General features: G+C 39.7%; 1 protein-coding gene across 4 annotated transcripts in view; it reads left to right on the plus strand.

The window, feature by feature from the left end:
* SAMSN1 (SAM domain, SH3 domain and nuclear localization signals 1) overlaps positions 1 to 25,766 on the plus strand; it is a 120,449-nt gene that overhangs the window by 72,694 nt on the left and 21,989 nt on the right. For all 4 annotated transcript variants that reach the window (XM_089508133.1, XM_089508134.1, XM_089508135.1 and 1 more), the window contains 5 exons: positions 10,094 to 10,165; positions 10,587 to 10,742; positions 15,080 to 15,218; positions 19,244 to 19,395; positions 23,473 to 23,679. In XM_089508133.1, coding sequence (XP_089364259.1) covers positions 10,094 to 10,165; positions 10,587 to 10,742; positions 15,080 to 15,218; positions 19,244 to 19,395; positions 23,473 to 23,679 — 726 coding nt within the window. The remainder of the gene's footprint in view (positions 1 to 10,093; positions 10,166 to 10,586; positions 10,743 to 15,079; positions 15,219 to 19,243; positions 19,396 to 23,472; positions 23,680 to 25,766) is intronic.

The following is a 25,766-nucleotide window of genomic DNA, read 5'->3' on the forward strand; positions in this document are numbered from 1 at the left end:
AAGGGAGGAGTAAAGAGTAAGAAATGCAGTTTTAATATATGCATGTATCTCTATCCTGATCATAAGAATTCTGTATGTTTAAATTGTAATTGGCCAATGAGAAGTGATGAAAACCTTTCTTTGTGTAATTGACTATAAGATTAGGCCATTTTGTCTTGTTCTGGTTCTCTCAGTTTTGGAATCTTGCAATCCACTGAGAACATTATTCTTTGCCAGTTTTAAAGAATACAACTTTGAAATTTTCAACTTTCTGGGTCGTTTGCCAATTCCTGGTTTTGTCTCGGACCTGAGGCATTGTGAGAGAAGGCCCCAGGTGCCTACGTTCCCGTGGTTTTATTATCAAATTGAGTGTTATCTATAACACTTTTAAAGGGGGGATTGCTGATAACTTTTGGATTACTTAGCTTAACTGAATGAAATTTGCAACAGTAGTTCAAATTTCAGCACATTGCTTCTCCTTATACCTATCCTGCTTTGTTGTTTTATTGGGTGGCAGAGACAATTTGAAAATTGTATGTGGCATATAGAAAGTTCTGCACAATTGTGCAGGAATTGTGATAATGAAAATCAGTGAAATATTCTTCTTTTCTGCCTAGTTGACATCAAGTCAAAGAAATTACAGAAGGACAGGGGTGATAACCTGTATTTTGTACCGTACTGAATTTTCCAAGCAAGCATCAAAGGTCATCCCAGGTCTTACACAACACACCAAAAACTTTAAACTTGCCTGTTATTTGGAAAAGAGCTAACAAAAATATTGAATAGTAGACCAGTCCTGAAATTCATATGTTGAAACCATTTAGGATGATCAGAAACTAGAACTAGAACTGATAAAATCTCTTCCTCTCCCTCACTATTCTGATGTTTCTCTTGTATGGGGGAAAAGCTTGGGGCAAAATTTTGGAGACACATTGTCAGTGTCTTTGTGTCACTCTGAATCTAGATTGCTAAGAAATATTTAAGGGTGTTCATGTTCAGATTTACAGTATATACTAATGTATAAATCTAGAATTTTTGAAAAACCTGAGTCGACTTAACCACAGGTCAATGTAAATACGGTACTTTATTAAAAAGTGGGGGGAGGACCACCCCCTGGTGAAAGGCAAGTGTATAATCTGTCCTGGAAGCACTAGCTCCCTCTCTGGTCTCTCATCCATTCTGCCTTCACAAACAATTAGGTCTGCTGAAATTTTGTTAAGTTCTTTGGCATTGTTTTCCTTTGCTTTTCTTCTGAAAACTTTGCTTTGTTACATGCCCCAAAGTTTTCTCCCTTGACTTATCCACGGGTCATATCAAAATCCATAATTTGGCCTCCAAAATCTGTCCTCAATTTATACATCCCACTTCAAATCAGAGATCTCCTGAACCTTGACCATATCAGACTAATTCTCTTCTGAATTCATCCACATGCAAAAGACACCCGCATCAAAGAGAAAATACATATTTAGCTAGGATTCAGAAACTGAAAATACAATACATTTTGAGAAATGTTAGCAATTAAAAAAGAAACAAGCCCATGGGTGCAGTAACAGTGAGGAGAGGGAGAAAAAGTTGGCTGTGTTAGCAGAAGAAGGCTGATGACTCCATGGTGTGTCTTGCTTGAATGCCTGTTTTCCTCCCTCTAAGAGGGATGGCTGTAAATAATTCTTTCTTCTATAGCTGAGGCGATTTTCTAAACCATCCATCCAAGTGTGCCTTGACTCTGAGAATTCCCAAGCTACTGTTTTCTTCTGTGACTACTGAGAAAGTACAATTGCACATATTTGCTATGCATGGTATGCACCAACAAGATTCTGGCCTATATTCTATATCCATATGATCTCTTTATAGCCTCCTTATGAGATCCTGCCACAGTGGAGGATCTCATAAGGAGGGATAGCACCCTTCTCCCATCCTTCAACTGAGTTAATCATGCGATCAGGGATCACACATCTGCATGCTTCTCCCATCCTTCTCCTATGGGTGAAGTGTCATGGAGCGATCCCCATGCACTTCTCCCATCTGTAAAGTGTCATGGAGCCATCTTTTGGTATTAATTGGAACTCTTGTTAATACCAATTGATGGCTCCATGACACTTGACCAACGGGAGAAGTGCACGGGAACAGCTCCATGACAATTTACCCATGGGAGAAAGATGGGAAAAGTGGTGTGTGTGTGTGTGTGAGAGAGAGAGAGAGAGAGAGAGTGTGTGTGTAAGAGAGAAGAGAGAGATTTGATCACATGATTAGCCAAGTTTAAGGATGAGAGAAGGACAGAAGAAAAACACTGTCCCTCCTGTGTGATAATCTCTAGTGAAGGGAAACTCATACCAGTAACTTGTTTGTTATTCCACACAAGTGGGGCTAACTGTACAAACCAATTGATGATATTGTTGTTATTTGCAGTCCAGTTTGCCACATGGTGGCCCTATGAATGAGAAACCTCTAAGTCACCCTATCATCAACAGCATTGCTCTGGTCCTGCATATGCAGGGCTTTGGCTTCCTTCACTGAATCTGTCCATCTGGAACGTAGTCTTCCTCTTTTCCTACTACCTTCTACCTTACTAAGCAGTATGGCAGTCTTAGTTTAGCCATCTTGGGCTTACAGCTCCTAGGGAGAATTCAGGCCTCATTTGCTCTAGGATCCATTCATTTGTCTAAGCATTCCACAGTATCCACAGAACTCTTCTACATCACCACATTTCAAGTGAGTTTATTTTATTCCTGTCAGCTTTCTTCACTGTCCAGCTCTCACAACAATACATAGAAATTGGAAATACAACAGCATGGAAAATTTTAACCTTAGTCTTCAATTATACATCTTTACATTTATCTACTTCCTTCATAGATGCCTTTCCAAGTCCAAGTCTTTTTTCTGATTTCTTAACTGCAGTCTAAATTCTGATTTATGACTGTGTTAAGATATGGAAAATCTTGAACTATTTCAGTGTTTTCATCATCTGTTTTAAAGTTACCTAAATCATCCTTGGTTATTATTTTTGTTTTCTTAATGTTCAACTGTAAATCTGCCTTTGCACTTTCTTCTTTGACTTTCTCCAATAACTGTTCCAAGTCTTTGCTGTTTTCTGCTAGTAGTATAACTTCAATTCAAATGCTAGTCTCAACTAGAATAAACACACTAAAAGAGTGGGAAATCCATTAGTCCAAGCTACCATGACTGCCATGGGCCTGTCTCAATTGGTCATGGGGCCTACGCATTCTGCTGGTAATACGCTCGATATGGTCTTTTGTATGGACATGGAGACTCCGTGGGCGGAAGTATCAAATATTTCCGCCTTGTCATGGACGGATCATTTCCTGGTAGAGGCTAAAATCAAGGCATCTACCCAGATCCCTCCCGGGAGTGGTGTACCTATTAGGATGGTCCACCCTCGAAGGCTGATGGAACCCAAAAGGTTCCAAGAAGCCCTAGAGGGGTATATGGTTGGAACTGACGGCGATTCTGTTGATGCCCTGACTACCATCTGGGACACTGATCTCTCCAGGGCTATACACAGTATCGCTCCCAAGCATCCTCTCAGGCCTGCTTCCAAAAAACAGCCCTGGTACACAGAAGATCTCCGGACAAGGAAGCGGGTTCTGCGATGACTAGAGCGCAAATAGCAGAGACATCAGGACTTATCTGACAAGGCACTCCTAGATTCTCTTTTGGAGGACTACGGAGTGACGATAAGCGCAGCAAAGAACTCGTTCTATGCTGCGCGTATTGCGTCCGCAGAGTCGCGTCCGGCAGAGCTGTTCAGGGTTGTGAGGGAGCTTACTCATCTCCCCTCCTCCCTGAACTCTATTTTGGAACCATCCAAGGCCTGCTGCGACGAGTTTAACAACTTCTTCATGGATAAAACCTCCCGGATAAAGGCTGATCTCAACGCCAGTATTTGTTCTGGAACCAGAGTAGAGGTCTCCAGAGCTTCCATGGACTCAATTGTACTGGCTCATTTTGAGTCAGTAAGTACTGAGGAAGTGGACAAGATCCTTAGAAGTGTTAGGAAGACAACTTGCTCTCTCGATCCCTGTCCCTCGTGGTTAGCGGCTCAGGGGGGAGCGGTTGTAACCACCAAGTTACACCGCATAATTAATGCATCACTCAGGGAAGGGCGTTTTCCATTCAGCTTAAAATTGGCCATAGTAAAACCACTGTTAAAAAAGCCCTCCCTAGACCCCCTGATGCATAATAATTATCGGCCTGTTTCGCTATTACCATTCTTGGGGAAGGTGATCGAGAGGGCAGTTGCAATCCAGCTTCAATCGGTCTTGGATGAAACTGATTTTCTGGACCCATTTCAAACCGGGTTCCGGGCAGGCTATGGAGTTGAGACTGCCATGGTCGCCCTTGTCGATGATCTCCGTCTGGGCATAGATGGGGGTAGCGTGTCCCTGTTAGTGCTCTTAGACATCTCAGCGGCTTTCGATACCATTGACCATGGTATCCTTCTGGAATGCCTGGGAGAGTTGGGAATTGGGGGCACTGCACTCCAGTGGTTCCGTTCCTACCTCTCGGGCAGATTCCAGATGGTGCAGCTGGGGGACATGTGCTCTGATAAGAGGGCGCTTACATCTGGCGTCCCTCAAGGAGCCATTCTGTCCCCCATGCTATTCAACATTTACATGAAACCGCTGGGAGAGATCACCCGGAGACACGGGGCACGGTGTTATCAGTACGCTGATGACACCCAAATATGTTTCTCTGTGTCTCCGACTGATGCAGTGACCAGGGATGGCATCTCTCCTCTAGACGCCTGTCTGGACTCGGTAATGGGCTGGATGAGGGAAAACAGACTCAGTTTGAATCCAGAGAAAACGGAAGTGCTCATGATAGGTTCCCCGGGCCCTGGGATGGAAGTTTGTCTACCTGTCCTGAATGGGGTCACGCTCCCCTTGAAGGACTCCATCCGCAGTCTGGGGGTGCTCCTGGATTCGTCGCTCCACCTTACATCTCAGGTGGATGCGACGGTCAGGAGCACCTGCTATCAGCTTCGGCTGATATGCCAGCTGCGACCTTACCTGGGCCAGGGGGACCTTGAAACGGTGGTACATGCTCTGGTAACCTCTCGGCTGGACTTCTGTAATGCGCTCTACATGGGGTAACCCTTGTACCAAACTCGGAAGCTACAATTGGTTCAGAACATGGCAGCAAGACTGGTCACTGGATCCTCCAGGGCCAGTCATATAACACCTGTCCTTAAAGATCTACATTGGCTGCCCATTCGCTTCCGAGCGCAATACAAGGTGTTGGTTATTACCTATAAAGCCCTAAATGGCTTGGGCCCAGGGTACTTGGAGGACCGCCTCTCTCCATATAATCTGCCCCGTACACTCAGGTCGGCTGGGAAGCAATTCTTTTGTGTTCCAGATGCTAAATATTCAGCAACATCATAGAGGGCCTTTTCCACCTCGGCCCCACAGCTCTGGAACTCGCTTCCCAGCGAGCTCCGCTCGGCCACCTCCCACGACCTATTTAAGAAGGAGTTAAAAACCTTCTTGTTCCAGCAAGCTTTTCCCTAGTGTCCCTAATTGTAACTTCTGCTCTCCCTTCACTGCTGTTGTATTTTTGTGCTAGCTTGGATGTTGTAGATTGTAGTTTTTTAACGTATTTTATTGCTGTTTGTAATGCATTCCGTGATTGTAACCTGCCTTGATCTATGGAAAGGCAGGCTATAAATGAAGATATTATTATTATTATTATTATTATTATTGCAAGTTCCAATTAGTCAATGAACTTCCATAGTTGGGAGTAAAATTGAGATCTATTTTGCAGAATCTCCTTTGCAGAAGGTAACCCTTTGCTTGAAGGGCTATGAAAAGACAGCTCTCTATTTCAAAGCATAATCAAGCTACTCTATTTGGAATGGTGCTTCCCCAAAAAGAAAAACCAGGTGGGCCTAAAGGTTGCTTGTCAATAATTAGCACCTGGACTGGCTAACAGAGAAACAGAGCACCTGAGCAAAATCTTTCCCACTGCTATGAAATGTAATATATTTTTATGTAAAGTTCAGCACTTGTCTCTAAATTTTTAACTACACATATTACTAGGCCATGAAGATTTATACAAATGAAATGTCTTGTTTCGGGGTAATGCCTATCTGCTTTTCTGGAAGGGAGGAATGAAACAAATTTGAAAACAGTCTTTTGATATCAGCCTATAATCAAATGGCTGCTTTTATACATAATGCCAAGCACAATCCATTGGGCAAGAAGTTATCCTCCCCAACTTTCTCTTTTGCCCCAACAAATTATCCAATCAGAAAGACCTAGGGATTAAAGGGAATGTTTTGGCCCTCTGAGGTCTTGCTTCTTCTTAATGGGTGCAAGCAACCCGTCCCCCTCTTTCAGCACATTTTATGTTCAGGGAGGTTAATTTGCTTAATGTAGCCATTCTGCCAAAAGGAATCACTTAGTTTTATGGGATTCTGAATAGCAGTGTCAAAATCAATGGCCCATTCTCTTCCAAGAGACTTGCATTTGCTTTAAAAGCTTTCCTAAAACTGGAAATAAGGTTTGTGCATTAGACCAATGGCTTCCCCAAGCAGAAACTCACTGCAACTAATGTGGTAGGTAATATACAGACTAGCAGAAGCAAGCAAGAGTCATGCCCCCCCCCATCTGTTTTTCTATACTGTTGTCCTGGGGTTGGACACACTTTAAAAGGTGGCAGTTGTATTGATTATTTAATGGGGGAGGGAGAAGTTAGGACTGAGAATTGCTGAAGTAGCCCTGCTTAATGCTTTCCTGTGCAACAAACCCATTATCTGGAATGGTTGAAACTATCCTGCAATCCTTATTAATGTTTAATAAGGATGGAGCTACGCAAGGGTACAAGACAAAATAGCCCAAGGCGTCTGTTTAGTTAGGATATAAGATGGTTGTGAGGCTCTGAAGGAATAACTGATTTCCCTGAGCACTAGCTGTTTATGAGAACAGCAACGATAAGCATTATTTCCCCTCTGCTCCTCTGTGTCTTGCTATTACACTGGCCCTTCAATAACAGCAATTCATCGTAAGCATCGTGGATGATACAGAAAATCACTAGATGCTCAATTTGTATCATGGTACAAGCCTGTTCCCCAGTTAACCAGGACTGTTATGCAGTTGCCATTTTTCCCTGTCCTTCCCTGTCTTCCATCTTCCCACAGTGCTGCCTATGAGGTGCATTTAGCGGGAATGAAAAGTCAGCAGAAGGTGTTAATCCTGCTTCACAGACTCATCATCCTTGGGGCTGTGCATTATATCACTTGTCAGGATATTGTTCATTGAGTTAATATAGGAAAATCTTTAATGAAAATGTTAACTGTATAGGCCAAAGGGTTTAATCTGTACCCATTAACTTATATATCAGTGCAGACATGATGTGTTAAAGGCATGTAAGCACTAATGTGCTGTATTTTAATTTATTGCATCTGATGGGTAACATTGGGACCATGGCATATAGAAAGGGATCTTTCACCAATAGATTTCTTTCCAGAGTAATTGTAGCTTAGAAAAATTGTATGTAAGTTTTAACTTTGGAAGGAAAAGATTAAATTCTTCCTACTGATGTATTATCAGTAGGTTTTATCCAGTGGTCCCAAACCAGAAATAATGGTCAGCTCGCTGAAAACGTAAAGCATGGTAAAAACTTATAACCTCTTTGTTTTTTTACAGTTTGACTTTTAGTGAACAAATAAAATAAAAAAAGATTATGAGAAATAAAAAATGGGGATAGAACCAAAGTATTTGTGCCTCAAGCAGACAATCTGAAATCAATAAGAAAAATTTCATTGAACGATCATATGCATGGATAGCTTTTTTTTTTCTAACAAAATACTGCCCCGGTACATAGGGGCCCTTTGTGATGCCCTCGTCACATGCTAGGGTTGTCTGGGGGTGGAGTGCTCACATGCCCCGCACCACTAGCATGTGATGAGGGCGTAACAATAGCGGCACCCTGTATACATGGGTGCCGCCATTGTTACATAAGCGCTTTTGCAGGTTCTTTTTTCTACCAGTGGGAAGCCACACGGTTTGACAGCTGCAGCTTCCCTCCGGCGGAAAAACAGGCACCAGGAGTCCACCCTTTTTGGGCGTTCTGTCCCGCACCATTGTTATGTAAAATTAAGAACTCAAAAGAGAATGGGTCACATTCATCATTACTAAGCCCATTGACTTCAGCAGCTCTACTTTAACATGGCTAATTCTTTACTGCAACTATTACATACCAATTGTAAGCATACTTGTTGGAAAGGAAATCCCAATGGTTTTTCTCTTTTTCTCTTAGGCAGCTGCCACAGCAGAATTTATGCAGTTTGACACAACTGTCATGGCTCCATCCTATAGAATCGTGGGATTTGTAGTTTGTTGTGGCACCAGAGCTCTCAGTCATAAAAGGCTAAATATCTCACAAAACTATAAATGCCAGAATTCCATAGCATACAGCCATGGTAGTTAAAGTGGCATCAAACTGACTTAATTCTGAAGTGTCAATGCAGCCTCAGTCTTGCTCTCTCCCTCCCTCCTCCCTCTCTCTCTCACACACACATTAAAGAGGAATAACCTTTCTTAGGCCCTGGTCCATAGGTCAGTTATGAATGGGTGCTAAAGTATTTCAGTAGTTTAGTTACAAGCAGGTAGGCATGGGATATCCTGGTTTGGATCTTACTTTATCCATGAACCAATTTGGTGGCCTTGGATAATTTACTTAAGTTGTGTTTTACAAATGGGACTTATACTCTCAAAACATTTTAAGTATTTTGCTGATGATAAATAACAGTGTTAATCCAATGTAAGTTTGAAGTCATTCCCACTGAATTAATTTGGATTTACTCACTAGTAAGAGAAGGATTTACTGTAAGCCTTTTCTGGGCCTTAGGAAGTAACGTGGACTATAAAATAAAATATACACTCAAAACAAGGCTGTAGCTATCAAGATTTGTTTTGAAATGAGTTTCAACTAGTCATCCAAATATTAATTTTCTGCTGTCAATAAACTGTCTTATTGCTGTGGCAATAATCATTTGAAGTTTTAAGGGAGTGTCATTTTAGGTTTTAAGGGATAGACAGTAAACCTATGATTTCTGAGAAGAATCATAATAAGATAAGGCACCTTCCAGAGGGAAAATTCTCCAGGGAAGCTATTTTGTGAAGTGCAGTTAATGTCAATTTCATGAACATCATTCTTAGAATCACCACTGCAGAACTTTAATGCACAGCAATTGGGGATACATGCTTTTTATTGGTGAGATTCATTTAGAATCCACCATAAAACACTGTGAGACCCAACCAGGAAGACAATCTAACTTTTGACATAAAAAAGCAATGATGATAGAATTCTGATCTTAGAGTTTATCACACAGCGGCCCTTCCGTATGGTAAACATCACGCAAGTGCCGCTCAAATGTCACACAAGCACCATGGGTGTGATCCCCAATGGCGCTACAGAAGTGGGATCACGGCTCCCGCTCCATTCCCGTCATGCACTTGTAACTGGAGGAGCCTCCTGGAGCGCTTTTCTTATTAACGGGATAAATTGTTAATAAGAAAAGCGCTCCAAGAGGCTCCCCCAGTTACGAGTGCATGACGGGAATGGAGTGGGAGCTGCGATTCCACTTCCGTAGCATCATGGGGGATCACACCCATGGTGCTTGTGTGACATTTGGGTGGTGCTTGCATGACGTTTATCTCACGGAGTCATCATTCCTTTGACCACTCTTAGTTAAGAACTCACTATAATGCATCGGCAGGCAAATATGCATACAAAATGGATTTTAAAACATTGTTCCATTTACTGAAATTATGTGCTCTATTTGTGGTACCCCCAAGGTGTGGATTGGGTGTTTTAAACAATGTAAGATTTGGCACCTTTTTTCGGGAGTAGAATTTGGATACAATCACAGTGAATAGCCCACAACTATGCAAAGATGTAGTTGCTTCATACGTTGCATATTTTAATGTAATCTCTGAACAGAGCAAATACTTGTACAGGGCAATTATCCTGCTACTAATTTTTATATCATGTGTCAAATGCAGCATAGAATACCATTATGAAATATCTGAATCAGTTGACTCAAACAGTAAGAGGTTCTGACATTGTTTGTATAAACCTTTTCTTTTTGTAGCGTGCAAGTAGCTTTGGAAACTTTGACCATCGTAGACATCACTCCGCATCAAAACCAGATGATTCATCTGAGGTTTGTATATTGCACAATCTAACTCTTTTAACCTCTATGTCTGTGACTTTTGAACAGAAACAAAACACACTGCAAAACATAGTGAAGTTTTCTCCAGCTATTGGTGTTGCTTTGAGCAAAACTTTTTTTCTATTTTTTATTTGTTTTAAATATTTATTGCTTCCAAAGGCTAAAACATCTCCCCCCCACCAATTTTGGTTATGGGAAACTTTACTTTTCCCAGATCAGAAATAGAAAATTGCTGGGTAGTTTAAAATGTCATGGTAACCTTTCATACAGTGTCTGTAACATTACTAGTCACACATGTGCTTGCCATGCTTTTAGAAGCTTACCTATAACTGCTATATGTAAATAGTCCCAACTGGACCTTTGCACAGTTAATTCATTATGTATTGTCTTTAACATGCCTTTTATTTCATAGCCATGTGAAGTGGATACTGTAAGTGATGGTGGAGAACTGGGACAAAACAAAACACCACATAATGGAGGAAGCCTTGGAAAGAAGATGCGGGCCATTTCCATGACCATGAAGAAAAAGATGGGGAAAAAGTATATCAAAGCACTTTCAGGAGAGATGGTAAATACAAACTCACTTTTTTATCGTCTATGATTTATTGTGGTTTTAATGTCAGTTTTTGAACTCTGTTTTCTAAAGTATTGTGTTACTTTAAAGTAACACAATACTTTAAAAGGATCAAAAGGGGCGAAGGATGTCATACACTGTGGAGATTATCACACAGAGGCTTACTGTAGTTAAAACATGGCTAAATCGTCCCTAAAGTGTGATGGTGTGATCGTCAATCACACTTGTCCCCCATGAATAAATCATAATGGAGGCATCTCCTTGCTTCTCTCATCAGTTGGAAGAGACCACAAGGACCATCCAGTCCAACCCCTGCCATGCAGGAACTCCCGATCAAAGCATCCCCAACAGATGGCCATCCAGCCGCTGTTTAAAGACCTCCAAGGAAAGAGACTCCACTACACTCCGAGTGTGTTTCACTGTCGAACAGCCCTTACTGTCAGGAAGTTCCTCCTAATGTTGAGTGTCATTAAAGTGTCATTAAAGTGTTTGCTCCCGTCATTAAAGGGACTTTCTGTCATTGGAGAAATGGTTGCTCTGTGAATGCTTTAATGATGGGAGAGGTGAGTGGAAACCTCCACGATGATTTAATCATGGGTGACAAACACAACTAGCTATCACACCTGTTTTCTCACTTGATGATTTTCCTCTTCTCCAAACCACCACTTTAACCCCTTTTTGTATCATAATAGTAAATATGTCTTTGGAGCTCTGCAGGAGGGCAGAAGCAGCTTAGCGGTCAGACTGGAGCAGCAGAGAAATGGACAATCCTTTGATTGCCACTTTTCTATTTACAGGATTCCTCTCCCAGGCTGCATCTGCAATGCAGAATTAATGCAGTTTGGCATAGATTTAGCAGCCATGGCTCAATTTTATGGAATTCTGTGATTTCTATTTAGCCTTCTGTGTTAGAAAGTTCTGGTGCCACCACAAAGTACAGATCCCAGGATTCCATAGGATGGAGTCCTGACAGTTACAGCAGTTTCAAACTGCATTAATTTTGCAGTGTGTCAGCAGCTCCTCTCTTCTTACATGTGCATCCATAATAATGTTGCCCTCAGTGGTGATAACAATACATATAGCACATGCTCAGCAAACACTTCTTAATATCAGAGGCAACAAGGAAGGAATGCCAGTACAAATTGCTAACGCTTGACAGTCTGGAGAAACTCCCAAGGCCTGACTATGTCACATATCTTTTCTCTCTCTCAATAGTATCATAATTTGTCTATTTTTTTTTACATGCATTGTAAAATTGATGAATTTCATTGTGTGTGACTAGTGAAGCACTTCTCACAAACAGATGTTCAGGCTGAGGCTAATTTCTGCTCCGAATTAAATGTTGAATAAGGTAGGGATGGTAGGAAAAGCAACTTTTTCAGCTTGGAGTTATGTTCAGTAAATGGATCAGTGATTTATATTGTGATTATATAAAAAAATAATTAATGACCTCAGAAGTGTAAGGCTGAGAAAAGTGAAGTGGCACAATTTGAAGAAAGTATGAAGAAGGCTGTGAAGAATTAGAAAAGGATCTCTAGGCCCTAAGAAATGGGAAACAAAGGAGCAGCTGAATGTACATTATAGCACACCAAAAAAAATGAATCTTGGGAGGGAAAATAGTCCAATTCTACTTATACATTGTTAGGTGTTGAATAAGCTATTACTGTCAAGGAAAGAAATTATGGAGTCATTGTGCATACTTTCTGTAAATGTCAGATCAGGCCACTGAAATCATGAAAAAGCAAACAATGTTAGTGATTATTTTTCAAGGAACAGAAAATAATATATCATAATTGCCTTTATAAGCAAATGGTTCATTCATACCTCTTGTTCATAAAGAGTATGTTGGAAAAAAGTGTCAAAATGTGAATATGTCCAAAGATCAAAAGAAATTCTCAGGACATAGTAAGTTTTTCATGCAAAAGAGATTTAAATGGTTAAATATGTTTATCTCTTAGAAAAGGAAGTAGCACAATGGTATGTAAGTTTAGTTAGAAATAAGTCCTGTGTTCAGCAAGGATTATCCTCAGGTGAGTATGCACTGGACAGCAGTCCTTCAGCACTTGGTGCAGAATGGGATGGTGAATTAAACAGTACTGCTTGAGACAGTTGATGCGAGACAACATTCTTGAATGCTTTTCCACAAGAAAACATTTAATTTAGAACATAAGGGAGAAAGATTTTAGTGTATGGTTGTCCTATTGCCTGCTTTGTGGATGTGTTTGAGGTTTTGAGGTTTTTTTTTTAAAGCATTTCAAATTTTTGAATCTATAGCTTGAGATAGCATTTGTTTATTAGTCTACTACTTTATTCTGCTGCATGTGTAGACTAAGCAGATTATCACATGTGAAAAGAAGCATGGGTTACATGTGGTTTGCATTTGTCTCTGATGGATCTTAACACACTGCCCTGTGCCTGGACAGTAGGCAGCCTATATGCAACATAGGCTTTTCAAGAATGGGATTCTCCCATTCCTGAAAAGCTGCAGGAGAAGCCCAAATTGCATACAGGCTGCCTGGGCCTCTTTTCCCATGCGGTAATCTCCTAAATAACAAAATGGTGCAGTAATCCAGTGGTTAGAGGATTAGATTTGGGAAATCTAGATTCAAGTTGAAGACCATCCTGTTCAGAGAAGCTTTCCCAGGCATTGCATAATTGTCACTTGCTATTTGATGTTGCTGCCTGTTTATCGAACCATTCCCTGTATTGCTATGTACTTTATATGTATTATCCTACTAGAGAGGCAGGCTAGCTCCAACAGGCCTCCCTGGAAGAAGATTAACCATCCATTATGAAGCCAAGCCCTCCCTCCAGTCCATCTGCCTTGGTCCAGGCCTTGGAGGTAGAGGAGAACTGCTGGACCTCATCCCCTTCCCCACCACTACTCTCTTCTCCTTTTGTGTCATATCTTTTTAGATTGTAAGCCTGAGGGCAGGGAACCGTCTAATTAAAAAGATTGTATGTACAGTGCTGTGTAAATTTACAGCGCTTTATAAATAAAGGTTTAATAATAATAATAATAATAATAATAATAATAATAATAATAATAATAATAATAATAATGTCCCCACTGAGTCATGACACTCCCTGAAGCCTCACCAGGCCAGTCCTTCCATATCTACCTCACAGAGTTATGGAAAGGATGAAGTGAGTGCCTTGATCTCATTGGAGGAAGGCATCATAAAAATGTAGCAAACCAACTAACCAAGCTGTTTCCAATTCAGCAATGCTTTTCTCCTAAATTGGGTGCAGCCTTTCAAGGAAGACATTATCTCTTCATTGGCCTGTTATGCTGCTTTAGTATAATGCAATACTGGGGGGAAATTGCTTCTTCAGGTTCCCCTTTTTTGTTGCTTAATTGTTTAACATGCACGAAGACACAGAGTGACACATACCAATTGGCGTCACTTTAACAATATCTACCCATTTAGGAAAAAAAAACCACAAACACATTTGTATTGCTCATATGAATGCATCAGATCAGAAAGTAGCTATCCTACCCCCAGGAACATGCTGTAGGAGCCTCCAGTTCCCTATTCAAACAGCAGCTACCTTTTTTTCTTTTTTCCTACCTGTGTGTGTGTGTGTGTGTGTGTGTGTATTATTCTTTTATATGCAGTTGGTTTTAATATAGTAATAATTTAATTGTTTCAATATAACATTTTTCTCTGTTTTTAATTGTACTGTTTTAATCTTGGAAGCTGCTCTGAGTCCCAGTTTTGGGAAAGGGCATAATAATAATAATAATAATAATAATAATAATAATAATAATATAAAGTAAAGTACTTGTTGAGCCCAAAATTACTGGAACAGTTATAAAAATAAAAAAAGTTAATGGAGGAAAAGCATTCAAGCTTTTTGTAAAAAAAATTGTTTTATTATGTGAAAGTTTGTTGTTATTGCAACTTTCATATACATGTTTATTCTCTTGAATTCAGAAAAGATAACTGTTTGAAAACTTATACCTTTATGCAGAGCATTGGCAGAGAGGAATGTAGTATTGTTCTAAGTGCTGAGAATTGCATCTTCAGGGTCAAAATTACTCTGGTTTCAGGCAGCCTTATTCTGTCTTGTTATATTTTGACCAGGAAAAGCCCTGGCTCTGTATTTTTTATTTTTATTTTTACAAAATCGCAGAAGCGTGTTGGTTTCCCTCTGCAAGGGGCATACCTCTAATTTTCTCCCTTCTTCCCTACAAGGAGAAAATCTGACACCCACCCAGGGGCATAGGACTGCAGTCCCAATGAACTTATGCTGTTCAATAGCATATGCATGAATTCTATTTCTTTAATATTTAAACTGATTTCCTCCTTCTTTCTTTTGATCTAAAGGAAGAAGAAGGAAAAGAATATACTTCTTCCAACAGAGACAGTGATCCTGGAGGAGGATTACACACAGAGAAGGTGTCTCTGAAGGCCAGTGACTCCATGGACAGCCTTTATAGTCTTAACAGTGGCCAGAGTTCATCAAGTAAGTATCTGTAGAGAAGAGAGAGAGAGAGAGAGTAAATGGTTAGAAAGAATAATAAATCTAGGAAGGGAATGAGATTGTTTTTGCATCCAACATTCTCTCAGCTCATCTCTATATTGCTCCCATCCCATCCAAACAGATTAACCACAGCTTAGAAACTATGTATGTATGTATGTATGTATTATGACAATTTGCAAAACTCCACAGATTTTATGCTGTTATTCTGTCTAATCAGAGAATTGGGGGAATTGTGGTTCAAAAAAATAATATTTCACACTTGGACCAGCATCCTGTATAGGTCAGTGTAGGATAGTAGTTTCTCATATGGAACTATGTTACAGCTTACCATTCACCAACCCCTGAACATACTATAGAGCCACTGTAGCCTTTCCTCAATGCTATTCCATTGGTGGAGAGCAGGGGGGGAAATCCATATCAATTATTTTTATTGTTAACACACAAACTTACAAATAAACACAGATAAATATATACATAAATACATTACTTTACAATACAATACAATTTACATTTTACATAAAATAAAACTTCATAGTATCCACATTCCTAGATAATTATTGTTTTGTCCTTCACTTTTAATTCCCATTCTCTATTCATCGTACTCTTCTTATTTATAGTCACTTCCTATTTTTTATTTGTTTTTATTTTCTATCTCATATTTATTTATCCTTATTCCATCTATGAATCGACCCTTGTTTCTAACTCTCTCCTTTTTACTGCCTATCTTCTAAATTATTATTAGAGTGGTTTCTGGATGACTTTGAGGCTTGTGTTATCTAAATGCCCCACCTGGAAACCGATGGGAGAGATGCTTATTTTGACCATCTGTTTTGCTCCTTAGAAAATGATGTAGGCATTTTGCATCTGGCTACAGGAGAGTAGCCAAACATTTCTTCAGTCATCACTGCTACTCTTCATCAGACACAAAATGTTTGGGGGGGGGGGGGAATTGCAGCAGCTTTATAGTACTGTACATATATAAATGTATGTCATTAATAGATGCTGATATAACCTACATAATCTAAATCACTGTTTGTCATGAGGAACAAATTTGGTGCCAAGCCCTTCCCAAGTAATCCCACCTCCCTCCAAGCCAGCCTGGGTGGAAGTGGAGGGACATTTTTGAAGAAGAGTTTTAATTCCAGTCATTGAACATTTCTTGAGTTTTAAATCAGATTTTATGACAAATGCAGTGTCAAATGAAATGCTTTATAACATTACATCACATAAATGGGAAATTAATAGTCACATTTCAACACCAAGTTAAGCATTCTTTGAGTGAGTTGAACTGCACCCTAAGGGCCAAACTACATATGATGCTAAATATATCATTAGGAATTACATCAGATTTTTATAATTGACTGGATAACAAATGCAGAAGGTGATTTTCATCAGTCCGGGTTAACTCTGTCTGTAGCTGTGGTCCTGACAAGGCAAACACACACTGCATGGCTATGAAGATGGGATAGGGAAAGCTTGCACTGATATGTATATGTTTACTGCTGCACAAGGGGAAAGGTGCCCAGAAGATATTTTGCCTTGGTGCCAAAATAACTTTACTGGCCTAGAATCCTGTACATCATGGCTTTGGGAATGTAGGATGATGGCATTTGCTGCTCTGTCTCAAGGAGCAAAGTGTAGGATTGCAAACTCTTTTTTTTCTTTCCCTTTACATTGTACATCAATAAAAAGTTTGTCCTAGGACATGTTCAACCTAATTGTCAATGCACATAAAAGTTATGGATGAGCTACAAACTGGTGAGGGCATGCACAATGTTCAAATGGCAAGCACCAACAGAGAATCTCCTATTGTATGCTTTCACTGAGAAACTCTTATATAAGCTTTGATATTGTCATTCTGTCTAGTCAAATTGATTAATGACATTAAAGCTGCCCATTTCAGTCTTTTGAGCTAAAGCATAACTCCACTTAAAAAAAAAAGAATTGTTCACTCATATATCAGTTCCATTTCATGTCCTGGGTCTAGGTTAACTGTGTTTCCAAAGAGACATGGCTTCTGTCAATTCTGCCAATTTAAGAGCTCAAATGCAGAGCCATATTTTGCAGGGGCTGTTCTCTGTCAGAAATGCACCCGTAAGCTTATACAGGAGAACTAACTTATCCTGACATGAGCTCTCTCACTCCGGGTAGTCTGGTTATTTCTTTTTTATTTTTCACTTACTTAAGATTTGAATTTCCATGAAGCATGACTCCATAGAGCCCTCACGGCAGCTCACAATATATGAAACAACAGTAAAAAAAATAGGAAGTCAATACTTATTTAAATTACACACATTAATGACATACCATATAAATAGTGTGAAGGTTTTTTTGGCTCCTCTCTGTGCTCTTTCAGATGGCCAGCAAAAATACTTTTTATTTAAGCAGGCCTTTGGCACTTAATTTGCCGTGGCAAAATGTGCTTTTAATGAGGGATGCTGTGCTTTTATCTCTTTTTAAAATTGGTTTTTAAAAACCTTTGCACCAACCTTTTTTTTAGCTGCATGTGTATGTGCCTTCAAGTTGCCTGTTGATTTATGGTAACCCTCATGAATTTCATAGAATTTTCTTAAGCAATGAATATTCAGAGATGTTTTTGCCAGTTCCATTTTCTGAAATACAGATTACAGCACAGCACAGTCATTGGTGACTTCCCATCCATATCAGACAGGATCTGGTAACTTGAGAGTATTTAGACTACTTTAGTTATACTTTTTAAAATTTGTTCCAAGATACCTTGGGTCCTATGTTAGAAGAAAGGTGAGACAGACATAAAATAATACATCCATATTTCACTTAACAAAGATTGTATCCACACTGCAGAAATAATCCAGGCTGACACCACTTTAACTGTCATAGTTAATGCTATAAAATTCTAGGAATTGTAGTTTTGTGAGACATTAGCCTTCTTTTTCAGCTCTGGTGCCACAGCAAACTACAAACCTAGAATTCCATAGTATTGAACCATGGCAGTTACAGTGGTGTCAACTTGGATTATTTATGCGGAAGCAAAGCCTGTCAACGAAGCTTCTTTTTACAGTCTTTTAATGCCCTAGCCTCCTTTTCAGAATGGTCATGACCTGGCAACCATATTTATTCTTGTGCAGTTAAACAAGTGCATCAAGAGAACCATTTTCTTGTTCCATTATCTCTTTCAAGGTGCTGCAACTGTTAGCTAAAGCATATTTGAATGGAGTACTGCAGTGCTTGTTCAAATGTTCTGATGCAAGATTGTTCAGCTCTAACAAAATGACAGAAATCTTAAACCCAAAACTATGCCTCCTAGAGTGTCTGAAGCACTGCTTGCTAGTGTACTTTAAGATACATAGAGTAAAATTATATTCCATTTCCCTGAATAAAGATGAAACATTTAGCAGCAGATTATTTAAATAGTCTTTTGACAGTACCTGTTATTGCTTTTCAGATCTGAGGAAAATCTAAACTCCAGTCCACACAGCATTCTGCCAATGAAGCTTTTGATCATTTTCTAGGCATTTGTGCTCTCTGAGGATCAAATTGTCCATCTGTTAACACATTATCTTAAGTAAGGATCATCCTGCAGCATATGTGAATTAATTACATAGGGCATGTTCCATTCAAAGTGATGTTAAATCCCATAGACTTGAATACAATGGGACTAAGACTTGGGCTGCATCACTCTTCAGAAATAATCCTATTTGACATAACTTTAACTGACATGGCTCAAAAATGTAGTTTTGAGAAATATTTAGCCTTCTCTATCAGAGTGCTCTGGTGCCACAATGAACTACAGTTTCCAGAATTGCATATCACTGAACCATGGCAGTTACTGTAGTGTCCTAGTCTTATTTCTGTAGTGCGGATGCAGCTATTCTTAGCTTTGACTGAATTCCTCCCTCCATCTCATGGAAATGGACAACAGAAGAAGTACTGTAATCATGTGTTTCCACAGATTACATGTGGTGCTGTCTGTCTTCACATAGTATCCATCCTTGATATGTAAGACTGAGCTTTCTTATTGCTTTCAGGTGGAGTAACAAGTTGTTCAGATGGGACTAGCAACAGGGACAGCCTCAGGATTGATGATGAAGTTCCTTATACTGGACCATTCTGTGGCAGAGCCAAAGTACACACAGACTTCACACCAAGTCCTTATGACACAGACTCTCTTAAAATCAAGGTGAGTCAACTCTTGGGTTTGCTATATACATGTTTATATCTTAAAGCTTTGTGTGTCTAATCAAAAATGACACAACCAATAATCACCTGGCAGTTTCTGTCCTAGTCTCACTTTGTAGAGTGCCACCAAACATTTTGTTGTAGTGTGACATGAGTTACAGTTGAGGAAGGTGGTGTGGGGAGCCGTGTTTCAATTTTCCATATTAGCCAAGACAAGGTAATGTCTTGTGTTCATCTTTCAGCAATGTGGATTATGCTTAAGTGATACTTCACTGCTGGCTAAAAACTCTATAAAGTAATAATTTGAGCTCCAGGATAAAAGAGGGACCGCCTATGTTGTCAGTTTTTACCAGAGCATAACAATGATGAGCCTCTGTTAAGGTGGATGAAGGAAAAACCAATAGCTGCTCTAAAACTTCAATAATTTAAAGCAAATGTTCTGAAAAGTGGAATTACTGCTGTGAAATGTTTGGATCCAGTAGTAGTTCATAGGAGGAGGATAGAATAGAATAGAATAGAATAGAATAGAGTAGAGTAGAGTAGAGTAGAGTAGAGTAGAGTAGAATAGAACAGAACAGAACAGAACAGAACAGAACAGAACAGAACAGAACAGAACAGAAGGAGGAGGACTGAAAATAGGAGGAAGGAATATCAACAATCTAAGATATGCAAATGACACTGTAAAACTAGCAGAAAACCTCCCAGATCTGGAGCAACTACTAAGGAAGATCAAGGAAGAAAGTGCAAAGACAGGCCTACTATTGAACATAAAGAAAACAAAAATAATGGCAATAGAGAATATTGATAAATTCAACCTAGACAATGAAGAAATAAAAATAGTAAAAGAATTCTCATACCTGGGATCAAACATTGATAGAAACGGGGACTGCAGTCAGAAAATCAGAATAAGATTAAGAATGGGGAGGGCAGCTATAAAAGAACTAGAAAAGATTCTAAAATGCAAAGATATACAACTCATCACAAGGGTTAGAATCATACAAGCCACTATGTTTTCTATTACCATGTATGGATGCGAGAGCTGGGCAGTGAAGAAAGCAGGTAGGAAGAAAAGAAGAGTGCTGAGGATCCCATGGATGGCCAAAAAGACAAAGAGTCCTAGAGCAGATCAAGCCAGAGATCTCCCTGGAAGCCAAGATGACAAAACTGAGGCTGTGATTCTTCAGGCACATCATGAAGAGTGAGGACTCACTGGAAAAAACAATAATGCTAGGAAAGATGGGAGGAAGTAGAAAGAGAAGAAGGCCATATGCTAGATGTATAGATGCTATTAAGGAGATCGTGGGTATGAGTTTACAGAAGCTAAGCAAAGCAGTGAAGGACAAGGAGTCTTGGAGATATCTCATCCACAGGGTCACCATAGGTCAAAATCAACTCGAGGGCAGTAAACAACGTAAAATAGTTCATCATACACATCTGGTGTTATTTTGTCTTGGATGTAACAGTGTAAGTAGAAAGGCACTTCTACTATAGGGATGTGTGAATTCTCTCTCTCTCTCTCTCTCTCTCTCTCTCTCTCTCTCTCTCTTTTTTTTTTTTTTTTTTTTTTTTTTTTTTTTTTGCCTGCCATTCCTGTGATACTCCCTTTCATATTGTCTCTGAAGGTTTTCCCCATCCCCAAGGCGTAGAGTGGATGAGGTGGCTGTAAGCTGCAACCAGTAGGAATACAAGAGAGAACACTGTTTATTAGTGGAACTTCCTTCGTGGATATTTGAGCCAGTAGGGAGGAGGGAATGCCACAAAAAACTTAAATTTCCTGATTAGAACTGTAGTTATACACATTAGGCAACTCAAGAGACTTGAAAGCAGTGTATAAAGTATGCATGATGTGGACAAAGTGGATAGGTAGATTTATTTTTCTTCTGTCATAATATTAGAGCATGGGATCATGCAATGAAGGTGACTGATCTGAGACTCAGGACACAGAAAAAGAAACGCTGTACAGTAATGTGGTGTGGTGTGTGTGTGTGTGTGTGTAAGTGAGAAATTGCCAAGGAAGTTTTGCACAATTACATTTGAGCTCAAAAGAGGAAGCCTTTCTGAAGTGGTGGAACTGGTAAAAAGGAAGTTGAAAGGGACCAAGCTCTGCAATGCTTGAGGGTTGGTCAAAGTAACAATAGGAGCTAGGCTAGAACATACAAGTTCCAAAAGGTCAAAGCATAATTCACAAGCAGTATAAAGGAAGCTATTACAGGGAAAGTTTTCTTCAGAAGAAAAGGGGTAGTACCCGGATTCGAAGAATAGGAAAGAAAACTAATATACAAAACAAAATGCATACAGATATTAAGAGGTTTTGAAAGGATGTGACAGAACACATGAAGATCCAATGTTGACCGGTAAACTGGCCTGGTTTGTTGACTTTATATTAAAGAAAAAAGTCATTGCAAAGACCTCCAAATGAATCCATCCCAACTTGAAAAATGACCTTATAAACTGCTAATGTGCTTTATATAAGCAAATGTCAAGTGAAGTATTGGGGCAAAATACTGTCATCCCTCCATATCCACATATTCCTTATCCACAGATTTAACCATCCATAGATTGATTGTGTGTGAGAGGGGTGTGTGTGTGTGTGTGAGAGAGAGAGAGAGAGAGCATTTATTTTGAGCTGTAGCTTCTCTGTTTCATGTTTTTGCATACCTTGGTGCTTCTCTCCTCCTCTTCTTCTTCTTCTTCTTCTTCTTCTTCTTCTTCTTCTTCTTCTTCTTCTTCTTCTTCTCTCTCTCTCTCTCTCTCTCTCTCTCTCTCTCTCTCTCACTCTCTCTCTTTTTTTTTTTTGGTTACGTCCCTGATGGATATTCTTGGATCAGATGTTCTTAAAAGGTGTTTACTCAATATAGAAAAAGAAAAAATGGGCTAGACTGACCCTCTCTGCCCACTATCCATTGCACATGAAGGCTCAACTTGCAGTGTAGAACTATAGAAAACCAGGCTTTTAAATCATGTGGATGACTTCTGTAAATAGCAGAGGCACTCCTTTTGAAATTGCTATGCTCAGTGTGTAGAAAGTAATGGAAGAGGTAGAGCTAGTATTTTCTAACTCCTCACATGTCTAGTAAAACACCATTTAATAATGCTCAAACAGAGCTTGACTTGATATCAAAGTCTTGTTTTGAAAGCCTTTGTTTTTCTGCACCTTGTTTGAATTACTGTAGTAAATAATTCATTTCCTATGTGTCAGCAGTAGCTCTGATCTTCACCAATACCTTATAAACCTATTGAGCATGCTTATCACATGAACTTTAAAACCATCTCAAGCCTCTTGGGCTGCAGCCAGGACACGGAGCAGAGGCAGGGATTATTGCATGCTCAAGTCACTGCCTAATCCCTGCCCACCATCAACCCGGGTCCAAGCCAGGTCCCAGCCACACTCTGCCAGCACTTTTTAGAAGTCAGAAGCTTTCTGGCTTCTAAAAAGTTCTGGCGGAGCATGGCTGGGACCCGGGTTGATGGCAGCTAGCGATTAGACAGTGATTTAGCATGTAATAATCCCTGCCTGAATCCCATGCCCCGGCTGCAATCCAGGAGGCTTGACCCGATTTTAGGTTTATGCGATAAACTCCTAAATTATATTTTCTGTCTGAATATGTATGTATCCTGGGAGGTAGATGACACTGAAATATAATAACCATGTCAGATATCCTGATGTCATTAGTCTCTTTCAAGTTTTACTGGACTGTAGTAGGAAGCAGCTATGCTCCAGTAAGAAACTCAGCTCTCCTCAATCTGGTGCCTTCCAGATGTAATGGACTACAACTCCCATAATCCCACCTGGATGGGGATTATGGGTGTTGTAATCAAGCACATCTGGAAGATACTAGGTTGAGGAAGATTGAATTGCTATATCAAGTGGGTTATGTCTGTCCAGCTTTTTAATTTTAACAAGTTTATGTGTTATAATAAGCTGAGCAGATGTTCCTACATGCATGTGGAGACTTTTATTTCCCTTTGATGCAACATAGATCTATTTTGGAATAACCTGTGGCAATGTGGCCTTGTTACACACAAATAATCTACACTCCTTTTCTCTTCCCCTTCTTCTTCCTCCTCCTCCTTCTAGAAAGGAGACATAATTGACATCATCTGTAAAACTCCAATGGGCATGTGGACGGGACTGCTGAACAACAAAGTGGGAAACTTCAAGTTCATTTATGTGGATCTTATTGAAGAGGAGAATTCTACACCCAGAAAGAGAAAGCCACATAAGAGGAGTAAAAGGGCCAAGCCTAATTCTCTGCAAGAATTCCTGGAGCGACTTAATCTCCAGGTTAGTTGAAAACTGAGTATTCTTTGGTTATGCCTATTTAGCATATTTTTATTGTTCTTCTATAAAATTAATATTTAAGCACTCTTATCTGAAATTTGGGCCATTTTGCACTGACACAGTTGGTATTTTTATATGAAATGTTTAATATAAATTTTATACATTTTTGTACACAGAATATATGTTTTCGTATTTTTATGTAAAACGTATATATTTTGTATAACACTTTTTTAAAACTGGATACTGAGTTCTAGTCACTATAAAAGAATTAGCTTGGTGTAGTGGTTTGATTATTAGACTAGGATTTTGGGACACCAGGGGGTCGAACCTCCATTCAGCCATGGGAACTCCCCCACCCCGAGTGACATTGGGCAAATCGCACTCTCTCACCTGCAGAAGAAGCAATGGCAAAACCACTCTGAACAAATCTTGTCAAGAAAAACCCATAATAGATTCACCTTTCACTCTCTATAAGTTGGAAACAGCTTGAAGGCACACAAAAGCAAAGAATATATATATATGTATTGTATCACCTACATGTAGACTTGTCCTTTTATTGTTTATTTCCTTTGCAGGGGACCACATGAAAGCATGATATTTTTAGCTGAATTTGATAGTTTATTTGATTTCTGCATTCAAATTGCACCATGATTTATCTGACTAGCTGTCCCTCTGACCATCACGCAGTTTGGTTATGTACACAGAGTCAGTTAAGTAGCAAATAGGAGGTAAATACTAGACAAAAACTAGGGGTGGGACAAGATAAATCCTCTGTTCACTTTTTCATACAGCCTCTTCATGTCAGCACAGGTTATCTGATCAGGCATCGGCATGTACAAGTTAGTTATTCATGTAGACCAGGTCATAAACAATAGCACAATGTGCAGTTCAGGAAAACTGCACTATTTCTGGCATTTACATTAGTTTCTGGTAGTGAATTCAGCCGCGTCTCTAACAATGGGAAATTTGAGGATTATTCTGTGTAAAGCCCATATCTGATAGCATAACAAAGCAACCACTTTGTTTATACAGATCCCATTCCAAAGCCTTCAAAGTGCTTTATACATATTTATGTTATTAGTCACCCTTGGTTTCTTGGAAGGAGAGGTGGGATATAAATTGACTAAAATGAATGAACAGATAAAAGCATTATCTTCACAGTCCTTTAAAAAAATCCTTTATGATAGTCTGCCATTTTTTTTGTCTGTAATATGGGGAAATAATACTAGCTTATATGAAGTCCTTGTAAAGATTGCTGAAATAATGTATGTGATGCAAGCTTTAAAAGCTTGGGGAAAGCTATTATATCAAATACTAAGCTGCTATAGTTATTCTTATAGATCAGATCTGGGTCATCAAGTAGTCATGATCTAGGAACTGCAGAGTAGGCCAGGGATTGACCTAGGAACTTACTGCATTACCTTTTAACCTGGCAGCAGCCTAACAGGCTGCAGCCGGGATGTGTCATGGAGGCAGGGATTATCGCATTGTAAGTCTCTGCCAAATTGCTGGGCACCAACATCCCATGTCCCAGCCATGCTCAGCCAGCCTCTTTTAAAACTCAGGGAGTTTTTATTTTCAAAAAGAGGTTGGCTGAGCATGGCTGGGACATGGGATGCTGGCACCTGCCGATTCAGTGGCGATTTACAATGCTATAATTTCCGCTACTATGCTGTATCCCAGATGTAGCCTGTTAGGCTGCTGCTGAGTTAAAAGGTAATGTGATAAGGTCCTTAAACTCCTGTGAGGACTGGGAACACTTTTCCAGTTCACCAGAATTGTTTTTTTGTTTTGTTTTTTAAATTTTATTTTACAGTCGACCTCCTTTCTCGCAGACTTGAGATCCGCGTTCTTGATTATTCACAGAGGGCTGATCTCCATTATCCTCAATGGGGTGCCCACCCCATGAGGGGGCACCCCATTCAAGCCTATGGTGTTTGAATCTGTGCAGAACTGTTTTTGCAGGGGAGGGGTCTGGAATGGATCCCCGTGCAAACAGAGAGCCGACTGGAGTTTGTTTTTTAGTTGATTCATTTATTGCCTATTACCAGATTCATAAAACTTGTTATAAACTAAATTAAAATAATTTA

This window comes from Sceloporus occidentalis, unplaced genomic scaffold (assembly GCF_023333645.1).
Source record: "Sceloporus occidentalis isolate IW3139 unplaced genomic scaffold, rSceOcc1.0.p SCAF_2, whole genome shotgun sequence".
Lineage (NCBI taxonomy): Eukaryota > Metazoa > Chordata > Lepidosauria > Squamata > Phrynosomatidae > Sceloporus > Sceloporus occidentalis.